Consider the following 16,448-nt stretch of genomic DNA (forward strand, 5'->3'; position numbering starts at 1 on the left):
GACATCTTTTAGATACCCAGTCATGCTGTATATTAAATGGAAGGATACAAGGATCCCTTTTGATTCCCCATATGAAGCCCTTAAAATGTTAGGGGAAACTTGAAAAACCATTCAAATTCCCAATCTGTCTTGATTTACAAATGCAGTACCCTCTACTGTATAGCAGTCAATGAAATGAGCTACCTATTTACCACAAGACAGAGATAAGAAATGTACTTTGCTGGGAAAATTTGCAGCAATGCCACCCATAAGTGCTTAGGTTTACCAACAGAACTGTTAGTGAACTTTGTTGATATGGTTGATAGGGATCCCAGAAACAGCCCAGGCAGCTTGCTAAGGAAAATTGCAAGTAGGCAGTTTTTCTTGATCTGAAGAATGAGAGCAACTTGTGCCATTTGAAAACTTGGATGAGACCACTTTACTATCTGATCTGGAGGACTGTGTTCAAATACTTATTAACAGCAAAGTCCCAATGTACCATATGCAAGCAAGTCAACCAAAAGGTCTGTACAAATATCTGAGGATAAAGCATTCTTTACTGTACGAAAGATCTTTAAGGACCTAGGAGGGAAAACAAAAAGTTGTGTAAATATACTGTGGATTTAATCATTGGACTAGAAGCATTTTATGCACTTTAAATCACTAGGACCCCAGGCTTTCAAATCACTGTCTTTGTTTTCTACTTAAGCCTATACAGAACTAAACTTCAGAATGCTCTTCATGGACACGGGGAATACCCAGTCCATACGAATGTTTGTAGTTAAGTGTTTGCTTGATCTGATTTTGACATATTATTTTCTTTTATGTTTTACAGTTGTAAAGCTTTATTGTTATTTGAACTCTAGCATTATGAGCTGATACTATTAACATTATAGATTTAAATCTGTTTTGTTTGTTTGTTTGTTTGTTTGTTTTGATTTTGGACCCTGATGTTTTGTTTGTCCAGGATTTAAAAAGTGCCAAGAGGCATATCAGATAAATAAGATAATGATGGAAAATGTCTGTCATAGTTTAGAGAAATGTCTAATACAGGGATTGCTATTTATCTCAACAAGAAACTGCAAGGGAATATATTATAATCCTTAAAATATCTAGAAGGTAGGCGGTTGATATTAAAAAAATAGTTCCAAGGCAAAGTCCTTTATTGTGTAATATTTATGGTCCTGGCTCTGACATCTTCATTTTCCTCAATATTCCAGGACATTGTCAGTCTTAAAAAGGAGAATGCAAGGCAGTGTAGAATCCTCAGTATATGGAAACATTCCCACCGAAGGTTAGGCCACTCTCAGGTGGAGGATGACCCTGATGCCTACCCCTCCCCCCTTTGGCAGAAGGAAAAAGTAGCCAATAGAAACAGAAAAATTGACAGGCAAAGAAAGAGGCATTTGGAAGACAAAGTGGATTATTGAGGATAAGGAAGTAATTATGTATTGTTACTATTATGCAAGAAGCTCAACATTTCCAGCCAGAGGATATTTAGCAAGAGTTAAGAGAGAATTTAGGAAAAAAAACACTTGCATAAGAAAAAAATATCCAAAACTACAGACAGAAATGTATCTTTCTTAATAGAAACATATCAACAAAAAACATCATATAGACAAAAAAAATATTGGGTCATCTGAAAAAAGAAGAGTAGATATAAGAAAATGCAAAAAAAAAAAAAACAGAACTTTTTGAAAAGTATAAAAAAGAAACATGGACTTGGGAAAGAAAAAGAGATCTAATATGTTGCCATATATACACAAAGGAAAAAGCCAAACAAACCAATACAAAAATGCAGCTCCGAAGATATTTGAAGAGAAATGCAGACAATGGCACCTGGATATGGAAAATTTTACAATACAAAAAAGATCACAAAGGGTGAATGTATAAAAGATGATTGGTGAGGTAGAAAATAAACAGAAACTGAAGTGATGGACTATCTGTGAAGTGAAGAGTTGTGTATATTCACTCCAACACAGATAGTGCTGCAGCATGAAGGAACAATGGGTCAGTAGATTAAAGAGTAGTAGGTGGAGCAGGAGGCATCTGAAGAAAATATGCCACATGGTGATGCCCTGAAGCCTTCTGTAGGAGACTCATACGAAAGTCTAGTTGAAGTTGTACATCATGGAAGGGGCAAGAAACAGTGGCAACTCTGATACAGTTAATGTTACGGCATGATGGGCCAACAGATGCCCATACAGAGGAACAGCAGAGAAAGCAGGATGCATGTGAACAGGATTTGTCACCAGAAGATGTTCTGAAACTTTCTGTAGAATACCTACAGGAAACAGAGAGCAAAGAAGATGCTTTCAGTCCAAAAGAAAATGATCTAAGGAAAGACCTGTTTGATTTAATACAGATGGAAAGACATACTGCGATAGATGAAAGAAATAGATTACAGAAAGCAAATTAGAGCCAAAATGTTAGAAAATGAGTAAAACAGATGAACACTGTAATTGGGACTATTAAGAGAAATGCGTGTGACATAACAGAAATAGATAGGATGCATTACTGTGCAGCTAAACTAACAATGGATAAAGTAAAACCACAAAAAAAGTAGAGCAACAATGGAAAAGGAGTAAACTAGTCAAATGCCACCATGGAAGCATCAAACAAAGAAAACTATAAAGCAATTTAGATAAATAATACTATTGTTAGACGAATATAGAAAACGGACCAAGTCATCAAAAATATTTAAAAGATAGATGTGGTAAAAGCAATGTATAGTATCAAAGCAGACCAGGATTCATTATATACTCTTTTCAATAATAAATTAAAAATATCAGCACAAGCAGAAAAACTTAGAATGTATGCAGATAACTATAAAGAAAAAGTACAAACGAAGCAAATCATTAATAACCCAAAAGGTTTTATAGATAACTGCGAAACAAAAAAAAAAACAGAAACAACACCAAAAAAGAAGTAGTTACATTTTGGAGAAATATTTATTAGGATCATTTTGAATATAGCAAAGATGGCAATGGATAGAAGAAATAAAAGAAACAGCAAGACAGAGGATACGAAATGGGATGAAATAGCCAAAGAAACTGAGAGAAAATTATGAAAAGCTCTTAACTTGAAAACCCCAGGCCCAGTTACAGTGCCTAATTTCTTGTTAATGGTATTAGCATCTTTACACAAAGATTTAGCCCTGAACAAGTATTAATTATAAGCACACCCTGAACAGACACCAACCTGGTTAGCAACAGGAAAAACAATACTTACCCTTAAGAGTAAACCTGCAAGCCATCCTAAGAACTCCAGACCAATAACTTGCTTTCCAACAATATATAAATTACATACTGGAACTGATAACAGACAGAGCTGATTGTCAATTAGAAAATAAATTCAGTTATGGCAATAGAACAAAAAGGTAATAAATGAAAGTCATATGGAACTAAGGATCATTTGCTGCTAAATAAAACCATAAAATAGAGTTGTGAAAACATAAGGAATCTGAGTATGGCGTGAACAGATTACAAAAAAAAGCATGTAACAGTATCCCACATTCTAGGATAAAAAATACTCACAGACGTATAACATACACCACACATTGATCAATTGCATAGTGACCATAAATATGTGGAAAATCACTTTGCAGATGAGCCATGACAATCAGCAAATTATTATCCCAGAGATAAATATTCAAAGAAGAATGTTCCAAGATGATTCGCGGTCACCACTATTACTTTTGTTTTGCCCTTAACTCATAAAGATGCTAACTTAACAAATTAGCTGACAGCTACAAGTAGGCTTCCATGAACCAACCTTGGTTAAAGACTTTTCATCTATGTTTTGCCATCAGATGAGGAATTGAAAGCACAACTACAAATGGTTAAAACTTTTTAGATGATATAAGAATGACATTGGTTCTGATAAATGTGCAATAGAGACATATAAAAAAGGAAAGCTGCATCACCAAGAAAATATCATCTTGCAAATATAATGTGATATAAAGGAACTTGAACAGGAGGTAGTGTATAAATATTTGGGAATAGATGAAAGGTCAGCAATAAAACATAAGCAAATTAGTAAGGACTATTTTAGAAGACTGAAACTAATACTGAAAACTACATTGACATTTATGAATAAATTTTAAGCTATAAATCAATTTGCTGTTCCTGTTCTAACTAGCTTTGCGTTAACTGATTGGCCCCAAGAAGTAAAACTGACTGAGCACAAAAAGAAGAAAAATTCTTCATGCTTATCAAATGATATATAAAAATGAGTCTGTACCAGGATTATATATTCCTCACTCTGTAGGAGGTATGAGCCTCATCAAAACTGACTACATTTATAGATCTGCAATCAAGATATTGCACACATATGTGCTGACCCTAGTGACTCCCTTCATTTCATTTCCACTTCCTTTCCCTTTTTCCTTTCTCATAACTCACCCTAGTGACTCCCTTCATTTCATTTTCACTCCCTCTCCCTTTTTCCTTTCTCATAACTCACCCTAGTGACTCCATTTAATTTCCACTCCCTCTCCCTTTTTTCTTTCTCATAACTCACTGTAGTGACCCCCTTCATTTCATTTCCACTCCCTCTCCCTTTTTCCTTTCTCATAACTCACCCTAGTGACTCCCTTCATTTCATTTCCACTCCCTCTCCCCTTCCTACCTTCTCATACCTCAGCATAGTGACTCCCTTCATTTCGTTTCACTCCCTCTCCCTTTTTCCTTTCTCATATCTCACCCTGATGACTCCCTTCATTTCATTTCCACTCCCTCTCCCTTTTTCTTTTGTCATAACTCAGCCTAGTGACTCCCTTCATTTCATTTCCACTCCCTCTCCCCTTCCTACCTTCTCATACCTCAGCATAGTGACTCCCTCTTTCTTCTGCTTCTCCTCTCTTTTTCCTTTTCTCTCCTTCTTCCTGACTCATTTTATTTCCACTCCCTCTCCCTTTTTCCTTTCCCATAACTCACCCTAGTGACTCCCTTCATTTCATTTCCACTCCCTCTCCCTTTTTCCTTTCTCATAACTCACCTTAGTGACTCCCTTCATTTCATTTCCACTCCCTCTCCCTTTTTCCTTTCTCATAACTCACTGTAGTGACCCCCTTCATTTCATTTCCACTCCCTCTCCTTTTTTCCTTTCTCATAACTCACCCTAGTGACCCCTTCATTTCATTTCCACTCCCTTTCCTTTTTCCTTTCTCATAACTCACCCTAGTGACTCCCTTCATTTCATTTCCACCTCTCCCTTTTTCCTTTCTCATAACTCACCCTAGTGACTCCCTTCATTTCATTTCCACTCCCTCTCCCTTTTTCCTTTCTCATAACTCACCTTAGTGACTCCCTTCATTTCATTTCCACTCCCTCTCCCTTTTTCCTTTCTCATAACTCACTGTAGTGACTCCCTTCATTTCATTTCCACTCCCTCTCCCTTTTTCCTTTCTCATAACTCACCCTAGTGACTCCTTCATTTCATTTCAACTTCCTTTTCCTTTTTCCTTTCTTATAACTCACCCTAGTGACTCCCTTCATTTCATTTCCACTCCCTCTCCCTTTTTCCTTTCTCATAACTCACCCTAGTGACTCCCTTCATTTCATTTCCACTCCCTCTTTCTTCCTTTCTCATAACTCACTCTAGTGACCCCTTCATTTCATTTCCACTCCTCTCCTTTGTTCCTTTCTCATAACTCACCCTACTGACTCCCTTCATTTCATTTCCACTCCCTCTCCCATTTTTCCTTTCTCATAACTCACCCAAGTGACCCCTTCATTTCATTTCCACTCCCTCCCCTTTTCCTTTCTCATAACTCACCCTAGTGACTCCCTTCATTTCATTTCCACTCCCTCTCCCTTTTTTCCTTTCTCATAACTCACCCTAGTGACTCCCTTCATTTCATTTCCACTCCCTCTCCCTTTTTTCCTTCCTCATAACTCACGCTAGTGACCCCTTCATTTCATTTCCACTCTTTCTCCCTTTTTCCTTTCTTATAACTCACCCTAGTGACTCCCTTCATTTCATTTCCACTCCCTCTCCCTTTTTCCTTTCTCATAACTCACCCTAGTGACTCCATTAATTTCCACTCCCTCTCCCTTTTCCTTTCTCATAACTCAGCCTAGTGACTCCCTTCATTTCATTTCCACTGCCTCTCCTTTTTCCTTTCTCACTCATTTCCACTTTTCTCATAATTCACCCTAGTGACTCCCTTCATTTCATTTCCACTGCCTCTCCCTTTTTCCTTTCTCATAACTCACCCTAGTGACTCCCTTCATTTCATTTCCACTCCATCTCCCTTTCCTCCTTTCTCATAACTCACCCTGGTGACTCCCTTCATTTCATTTGCACTCCCTCTCCCTTTCCTCCTTTCTCATAACTCACCCTAATGACCCCCTTCATTTCATTTGCACTCCCTCTCCCTTTTTTCCTTTCTCATAACTCAGCCTATCCCCCTTTCATTGTTCTACTCTCCTTCTCTAATTTTTCCTCCCTCTCACCTCATGAAACGTTGAGTGCATAAATGCCTGCATTCCAAATTATACTTTTGAACTCCAAAATACATATGTTTTAATTTCATTCAATACTCTGTTACAATACCTTACTCAAATGTTGTTATTCTGTCTTCTATATTACTGTGTTTTAATAGTTTTTGAAAATTGTATTGTACTTGTTAACTTTGTTGATATTAACTTTGTAATAATTGTAAATTAAGCTTTTTTCCCCGGGCCTTCATTGAAAATGGGCTCATTCTGGCCCAATGGACTTTCCCAATTAACAAACTGTAAATAAATAAATAAATAAATAAATAATTTAACCCTTTATGCATTACAAAATGTAGCAATTCTGTGCACATTGTGGGTGCTGAGAACAGCACTCTTAGCTGACATCAGAGGCTGAAACAATACTAATTTAATGTTTGCTAATCATACCCTAACATAGGAAGAGAGTCCATTCCCATTGTGGTATTAGAAACCCAAAACACTTAGAAAAATTTAACCTCAGGAGAATGCTCCAATAGTGCTGGGAGGTGATTTTAATGTGGTAATGGAGCAGTCAATGGATAAGAGCATTTGTACTTCTGAGCAACATCTTAAGGCTCAAAAGGTATTCAGGAAGGTGTGTAAAGAGTGATGTCTGGTAACAGAGTGGAACTAATGCTTTTATCTCCTAGCAGGCTGACTCACAGTAGGCTTGATTACTGGCTTATTTCTAGATTCCTTCTCTTGCCAGTTTGGATGTTAGCTACAATAATGTGCACAATATCTGACTATCAAACTGGTTAAAGGAAAAATGAAAGCCCTTTTCATTTGCATAATAACCAAAGGAGGTGAAATCCCTTGATTTTAGAAGCCAAGCCCTCTCTTAGCTATATAAAGCCAGAGTCTGCAATACAGAGAAGCTAATCCTGTAGGAAACATATCTATCTTCACCTGGAGGGAGTCTTTCTATACAGACTTTAGGGACATATGTTTTTCTGCAAAAGCATTATACTTAAGTAGACTGCATAGCAAACTTCAGGAGGTGGAAGCTCTAGTCAAAATAAGATATCAGGTATGTAGACATAACAGGTTCAAAAATCAGGTTGAGATTAAATGGTATGAGGTAGTCAAGGCTGAACGGAATTGACTTGTTAAGGAACAAGCATAGTTGTACTTGAAAAGAGCATCATTGCAAGCATGAGCCCAAGGGTGCAGACCAGGTCAACTCTTTCTTTCAGGCTAAAGCAATGCATGCAGAAGGCAAATATTCAAGCAATTAAGTCAGATGTTCCCTTATTGACATCCCTTTTAGAGAAAATGAAAGTTTTCCATTTTTTTACTCAAAATTGTATGATACAGCACCCTTTTAAACTTCTCAGACACTGATTTAGATGTGTTTTTTTTCCTTTGGATAACCTTTGCCTTTTCAAATTAAATTGGGCAAACTGTGGAAAATGTTATCACCTATCTTCATTTAAACATAATAAGTGAGTAATTACACCCATTTCCCCAGAAGGGTATTTGGCCCTTCAGTTTGCTGCTGCAAGCCCCTCAATACAAATGTTTACTGGTACAATACATCTCCCTGTATCCAAGAACCAAGACTATTAGGGATCCCAATGTCTGGAAAGGACCTTGCAAAAGTGAAGAATACTGAGGTAAAGAAATAAACAAAGATCTTGGCGGACCATCTTCACCCCTTATTCCCCTCATCTAACTTAAAATAGCAAACCGCAAACTTCACCCCAGGGGTTTTACCTGTGTGCCTCTTGGATAGGGACAGTTGGTGCTGATTTAGATCTACTTATAACATAGACCATCTCTCTAGACCCTTGAGGGAACAAGGGTTGAACTTGGCTAGGCTTGTAAGAGCCCTAGGGCCATTAACCTAGTAACCTCCTCTAGACTTATGAACCTACAGCCAGGCAAGATTTGTTAAGAGAAAATCTAGTGCCGATCACACATAAGCACTGATATCACTTCTCTACCATGTAGGAAGGATTTCATCTTTAACACAGCTATTTTGGTGGATTTTGAAAATGTGTTCCATTCCATCCTATGGAATTATCTGTGCCAAATCATTGGTGGGATGGGATTCCCTCCTGTATGCATTCAGGCAATAGGACCCCTATACCAGAAAATGTGTATCAGTATCTTATTTTGCTCAGCATTCTCTAACATCTTTGTGTTGAAATGGATAACTTGGAAAGGGTACCCACTCTTCTCTGTTTGTTCCAATAACCTTTGACACACTAATCTGAGTAATCACCTCTTCATCACTTCATGGTTGGAAAACCGAAGATGAAGACGAGAGAGTACTGGTGTTTACAAATGACGATATAATCTTGTCTAACTCTCCTAAAAAAGATTTGCTTCCATTTCCCCAGATTTTTAAGTCATTGCAGGGGGTGTCAGGGCTAAAGTTAACATAACCACATCAGAGATATTTTCCACCTAATCTGGTAGCAAAAGAATTGATGCCAGAGACATTCTCTCTTCCTTATAAACAGTTCACTATATCCAAATAATGCATCTGTATGGAGCTTCACTCAAGTATTTTAAATATGATTAATAGGAACTTAGCTAGATTATGGCCCAAAATGAATGTTATGGTGTATTCATGGTCCAGATTACATCTTCATTTAATGAGGAGAATAAATGCTCTCCAGATGATGCTTCATATGAAGATGTTTTATATACTTCTTCATTTACCTGTCCAATCCATTAGCCCATAGTTAGCTAGGCTCTGTAAATAAATAATGAATTATAACGTGGCAACAGGTATCAAAAGATCTCTTAGAAAATTCTTATATCACTTTGAGGAAAGGAGGTTTAGGGATCCCTAATATCAAGGAATATGCAGTCCCTTTGTTGTACAAATGATACTTGGCTGCCCCTCCATGCTACGAATATTGTGGTTTTGTAATGCAATGCCTATTTAGTTAATGGGCTGGCACTGTACAGATGTCTCTCAGAAAGCTATTCAGGCCTTAGGAAGGTACAATATTGTCCATATTCATGATTCCTAGATACAGCAATATGATACAAGCCATTTTTGGAGATAGGAGAACACAATATATGGCAGGAAGAATGATGCAGGCATAGTGTGCAACTTTTGGCCTAATTTACTCAAAAGATTATTACAGAGATAGAACTTGCCACTTTTGGATTTTTATGTGATGAGTATGAGCTCCCCATAAAACATAAGTGGAAACATTTTCAAGTGAGTCATGCAATTATGACCTTAAAACCTCCTCACCAGTGATCCAGCAGATATTAATGAACTTTCCTTACAGGCTGGGCTTTGTCAGCCCAGGAACCCTTAAAATGGCATTCATTTATGATTGCATGTTGCTACTTGAAATTAAGTACATAGAAGAAAAAATACTATCAGGAAGTATACCTAGTCTGCCTTGGAAAACAAGGAAATGTTAGAATACCAAAGATGTTTTCTTAAAGTTCTTAGGCAATATCCTCTTTTGTTTGAACATCCAGTGGTGTCTTTTATAGGATTGGGATTTATGTTGAGTCATTGAAGGTAATTTCAGAGAATGAAAAAAAACACCTTGGATGAACAACTCAACAATTTTGGTTTTACAGGGGGAAGGCTCCCATGCACCCCCCCCATATGGGGGAACAACCCCTACACCCCTGAAATTATATATACAAAAACTCTGAGGTCACACAACAATAGAGAAAAAAAAAACAAACTCCGCTGTTAGTAAAGAGCAATTTCAGCAAACAGTACTCGCTATTTTTGCATTTGCAGAAATGAAGTTTGATGACATGACGTGGTACCTTTTAAGGATACTAGACCCCATAAAAAGCAAAGAGAAATGGTTTGGTGTACAGACTGTACCCACCCAATTCCAAATCCCTTTTATAAATTTTGGGAATCCCCATATGTTAAGCCATTGTGACATCTGTCATGTCAAATACTTCACAATAACTTAGATAACCCCCCCCCCCCCCATAATATGAAAACTAGCCTACCATGGTCATGACCTCACATTACAGTATTAATTATTTCAAAGTGACGCTAGAAGTGATCACTAGTCTTTACATAGCTTTCCCATGGAAGAATCCTAAGGAGTTATACACAGCTATGTGTTAGAGACTTGTTACACAATATGCCAAGGTTATCATAGACCTCAGAACATGATGTATGCTTTGTATGTCTAAATGTGAGTACATTCCAAGTCTCTAGGCATTATTTCTAAACAAGTTAGGCCAGATAAAATACTTAGGTTCTGTGAGAATTATTTATTAGCAAGTTAGGCTAGAAAAAATTTGTTCTCTGTAAAGCATTATACTACAACTGCATGTTGCAGGTTTAGATAAGGAGACACAATTCTATTTTGTTTTAGACAAAGACAAATTATGGGACATTCCTTGCCTAGGAGAAGCATTAGAGACAAATGCAGTCTTTTATTGTATTTTGTCCTTATTTTTCTTACTTGAACTGTAATAAATGCACCGTTGTTTGTGTAACAAGCTATTACATGTGACATCATGAGCACTCCAAAATGTAAGTATCTGAGCCAGCCCTAGATGATGATTGTATTAATTTTCTTTCAGTTCATAGTGTGTAAATTATTACTGGAAAAATAATCCAAAAGGTGCCATTTAAGATGGCCAGTGCTTTGTTTCATGTATTTTAATTTAGTCGTTGTAGTCTGCCATGTTAGATTTGCTTCTTGTGTAACCTCAGTAAGCTGCTACTACTATCCTGGAACAATAAAGCTTCTTGTCATGAAATGATTTTGTGGTCTCAGTTGATTTACTGATGATGGGCAGTGTTATGAAACTCTCTACCTCTACAGGAACTAACTCATTAACAGCTCAGAGTGTTAATCCTCTGCAATAACTGCCAGAGAAATGGTATTAAAGGCTGTAGTTAATGCTGCTTAAGGCACTAAGACTTAAGAACTGTCTAACAGAAATCTGGCAGATGGGTCAGAAGGATAATAGATCATAGGTGGTTACTGTGCTAACTGCCCTATAGCCTTTTTGAGCCTAGTCATTCATGCCACAATTTCCTCATTATTGACTCTTAGAATGACACCAGTAACTAAGTCAATAATCAATAATAATAATAATAATAATCAAAAGTCAATAATCTACTCTTTATATTGTGGCATCATCTTAGGAGAAGGTACAATGCTGCTCAGCGCTAGAATCAAACCTGCCTGGGACACATAATCTGAAAGTTGTACCATATCTGTCTTCATACAGTCCAGGGAGGTAGGTCATTAATACCCACATGGACTATGACAAAGTCACAGTAGTTTGTTTGTGTCTTTCGGCTTTTCCCGGTTAGGGGTCGCCACAGCGGAACTCCGGTCTGCTAATGATTGGCAGTTGATTTTTATGTACTGGCTTGCCAGGCCTGACGCACAACCTTCCAAGAAGGTACACCCATTCACGCATGTCTCCACGCAGAAGACGGTCTAGCTGAGAATCGAACCAGACAGCGTCTTACTGTGAGACGACAATGCTACCGCAGCACCACCACCGTGGGTGACAAAGTCATAGTAGTACTTGTAGTTTAATGTCCTGACAGCATGTGCTATAGTGACTCTGATAGGCAACTGACTTTGACTGACTCATTGCTCAGCCTGTAGAAGGTGGCATCAGTATTTCTCACAATAGAGTTTCCAATGACCAGTTTATTGGATTGTGTGGCAGTTTGCCTTAAGAGCTTAGAGGTTGAGACATTGTGAGATGTGGTTGCATGTGTCCTGGGGACTGTTGTCTTTGTAGAGTGTTTGGAAGGTTACTGAGGGCAGTATATGGGAAGCCTTTGAGGTTTGGGTAGATCGCACTATGTGAGTTTGTGTCTGATCCACAGTAGGTGTAGTATGTGTGTGTGTGTGTGTGTGTGTGTGTGTGTGTGTGTGTGTGTGTGTGTGTGTGTGTGTGTGTGTGTGTGTGTGTTACTGGCAACCTGTTTGGACTTATCAGTGTCTGTAGGCGAGAGCCTTGCCTCAAAAGACATACAGTAATAACATCTCTTGCATACTGTGTTAGTCTGCTTAAGAATATTGTGGTTTTTAATAAACAAGAGGCAATTACATTGTCTCAGGATGTCCATTTCCACCACACTGGCTACAGAAACAGTAGGAAAGTGCACATCCATGGCTGTGGTTCCTCTTTTTTGTGATCTATGAGGGGTGATGGAATCAGGGTTTGGAGTTGTTGTACTTGGAGGAGAGGCCTAGGATTGATCTAAAACAATATTCTTGGGGTAATGCTACTCATGGGCAAGCTAACTGCTCTACACTCAGTTGGATACTTGTGAAAATAGCAGAGGATATTTTATATGGAAAATTATAACTCTAGGTGCCTGTGTCTATATAGGGAACTGCAAACCACTGCTGCACATCCCAGCACATGTTAATGGAGATGAGTTAAAGTAGAATCCATCAGTAAAGAGTAAAAATGCAGTGTAAGTATATATATATATATATATATATATATATATATATATATATATATATATATATATATATATATATATATATATATATGTCAGATCCTGCGGCAATTCACAAGTCTCTCACTATTGTATGCGATACTACAAGTCTAAGGTCTCAGACCAAGGAAAATGCAAGCAGAAAAGTGCAGTAGAAGTGTAATAAATAAGGCTCATATCCTGCAGCAATTCACGATTCTCTCACTACTGTGAGTTATATTACTAAACAAAGCACCCAGACCAAGTAAATAAGCAAAGTACAAAAGATTAGAAATGAAATCAATGAGGCTCAGATTCTGTAGCAACTTTCAATTTGCTTCCACTGTAAGGGATAATGCAAGACTAAGGTCTTAGATCCAGTTAAAAATGCAAACATTTGATTTTTGGTTAAAAACAAGGATTCAGCTGTTTGCTGCGAGCTTTAGTCCCTGTGGTACATGGTTTGATTCTATCAGCCCTCATTTGCCTACTTTGTGACCTTGAGCAAGTCACTTAACCAGACACTGCTCCCAAGTCATCCCTGAAAAGGGATTGTGTGTCCAGTGGGCCTGCCTGGTTAACAAATGGGTATTATTAATTGAAACAGTAACATATGAAGCCTAATTGCAATTGTGGCAAACATCTTAAATTATCAGGTTCAAAGAACTGAGTTGTCTTGATACTTTACTGGGGGCTTGACAAAGAAATTGAAATCATAAAAAACATAGTATAACTTCATTTCTTGAAAACAACTGAGGTAATGAACATATTAAGAAGACCTCTGCATGGCCTATTCATAAGTTCATAGGTAGGTACTAGGCTATCGGTCCAATGGCCTAAGTAAGCCTAGCCAACAAGGTTCCCTGGCTTACACCACCCAAGAAAGTTATTTTCCTGTGCCCCTGTCGAGCAGAGCCACAGAAGTGATCCACGGGGTGTATTTCCTATTTCCCATCCACTCATCAAGATTTTTCTTGAAGAGTGCTAATGAGGAATTTTGCTTGACATAGATGGGTAGCTTGTTCCAGAGTATTCAATAATTTTAGACTCACTACAATGTGTAGCCAGTAATTTTAGTCCCAGTTTTAAAGAAAATTGAGGAATAAAACTGATGCATGGCTTACCTGTAGGCAATATAAATTTTCTCATGTAGAAGATGACAACGAGCCTATGATGTTGTTACCTAGCTCTGAACATTTTTTAAGGCATTTATCTGAATAACACAGTTATCAATGTCATGCATGTGGATGGATGGGTTGATGCATTAAATATTTATGTATTATTCTTTGTCCGATTATAGACTACTGCAGATATAATCTGTTTAATTGCACAGAACTGCTTTTCAGACAGGTGTAACAGACTAGGTTCAGTTTACGGAAGTTCCTCACTGTGAACATAACCTAAGGCAATAGTAACTCACATAAAATATAACACTGGAAGCTGTTTGAGAGTGGACATGACTTGTTTACTTTTTATTAACCACATATTGAAACACTTCCACTACTGTTGAGTAAACTGTCCATAAAATGTGGACTATGTATAGCTGTCATAGTCAACAACCCCTTTTGACTTCATTACTGTTTTTTTCTGCCTGTGAGGTATATGATGTGAGAGCTTGTGAAAGTATTTAAGTTAAATGGCTATCCCCAATGCATTTTTCATTTGTAGTATACTGTTTTCTGAGTCTCCATCATGCAACACCAACTAATATTACTGTCCACAACTGCATTACTTTTTTTTTTATCTTACAGCACACTAATCTGTTTTCATAAACTCTGAGACAAAGTCATCAGTTGTTACAGCTTTATCCTGTGTTACCAGTGCATGATATAAAAGTATACTACATACAGCAATACCCTTTGCCATCACACCTTTCCATCCAGCTAAACAGATTTTTATTATTTTTACTTTAATTTCCAGACCTGCTGAGGATCACAAACTTGAGGATAAATTTCACTAAGTTGCACACTTTGGGTGACAATCTGTTGGACCAACGTCCTGAGGTTCTGAAGAAATATTACTATGCCTTGTATGAGCTGGTGGTGCGAGGCAGCTGCTTCTGCTATGGACATGCTTCAGAATGCTCCCCAGTCGAGGGGGTACAGCAAGATGTGGAAGGAATGGTAATCAAAATGAATTTCCCTATGTGCAGTACTAGATGCATGAAATTCTGGAAACTGTTGCAAATTATAATTCCTTGCAAGTTAATATATGTGTATAGCCACTGTTACAGATACATGCATGGTACCATATTCATTGTTTCTTTGGAACAAGTACTAAAACCCTAGGCCTTTGTGTGCATAATAATGGGTTTATGATAGCTTATATCTACTAAATAGCTAGCTAAAATCTGTGAATAATAAAACAAAACAATTTAGAAATTTCTGATAGCATGGTTATGTTATAAATATGAATAGGCCTGTTAGACTGGATTCATACTAAACATGTGCTCAAAGATACCACTGAGAGCCTATCCCAATTTCCCCAAAACACTGGTTAAGTAACTTAACAAAAGTCGTATGTTAGGCAAGTGGAATCAAACTCTGGATCAAACAGCTTGTTAACAGCTAATAGCCTTAATCCTTTGCACTGACTGCCAGACCTGTAGTATTATTTTGTTGAGCATGTAGAGTAATAAATAATAGAGGCTATATTTTATTTATATACATACTTCGGGGACCATTACAAGTAAGTGTGTGTGTGTGTGTGTGTGTGTGTGTGTGTGTGTGTGTGTGTGTGTGTGTGTGTGTGTGTGTGTGTGTGTGTCTGTGTATGCATGTACCCTTATACCCTGCATACTTACAAGCTGCTTAATCTAGTCATTATTATTCTAGAATGACTGTTGTTGGATAATTTATGAGGTTGTTATTATGTTACTAAATCTATTGTTTTAAAGCATATAGGTTCACAAGTACTTGGTAGACTACTGATCTGTGAGGATCTTTAGAAGCTTAGCCATGCATTCCCATGAAGTTTTATACCCCTTATATTTTGTGTGAATATTCTTGAGATGAGTAGAAAATGTACACGTTGCCCCTATCCATGAAGGACAAAGGTGCTAAACCAAAGGTGAATTTGTGGGTACCCATCCATTCACCAAGATTATACTTGAATAGTGTAAGAGAAGTACTTTGTTTTATGTGTAATTAAACATGATACCAAAGAAGTAGTATTCTCTGTGTTACATCTTTAATTCTTCTAACATGTTCTGTTTATGTTGCAAAAGAGTTAGATCTCTTGAGCATGTGTTTATAACCTTATAGGGCTTCTAAATGTGCAATAGTTCAGACAGGATAGGATGCATTGAGGCTCTATGCACAAGGCAGGTACTGCCTGTATGAGATGGTCCTCATAACTTTTATGATTTAGACCCTTGATTTTCTTATTAAGAAAGAACTGTGGGCATTCAGTTTCTGATAGATGTTTGTATGGGTACATACCAGAGAGGGCATTATACTCAATGATCACCCTTATGAGTGTAGAATACAGTGGAATGATCACATCCCTTGGACCTGGACACCATATCCTAGTAATAATTTGTGTAATAAAGACTTCCTTACAATAGCTGGTACATG

At 37.5% G+C, this 16,448-nt stretch overlaps 1 protein-coding gene across 3 annotated transcripts in view; it reads left to right on the forward strand.

Moving 5' to 3' along the window:
• Window positions 1–16,448, forward strand: part of LOC122807740 (laminin subunit beta-1-like) — a 2,263,691-nt gene that overhangs the window by 1,115,806 nt on the left and 1,131,437 nt on the right. For all 3 annotated transcript variants that reach the window (XM_044078727.1, XM_044078725.1, XM_044078726.1), the window contains one exon: window positions 14,794–14,996. In XM_044078727.1, coding sequence (XP_043934662.1) covers window positions 14,794–14,996 — 203 coding nt within the window. The remainder of the gene's footprint in view (window positions 1–14,793; window positions 14,997–16,448) is intronic.

The sequence above is a fragment of the Protopterus annectens genome, chromosome 7.part1 (assembly GCF_019279795.1).
Source record: "Protopterus annectens isolate FY-2018-M chromosome 7.part1, PAN1.0, whole genome shotgun sequence".
In the NCBI taxonomy this organism is placed as follows: domain Eukaryota; kingdom Metazoa; phylum Chordata; order Ceratodontiformes; family Protopteridae; genus Protopterus; species Protopterus annectens.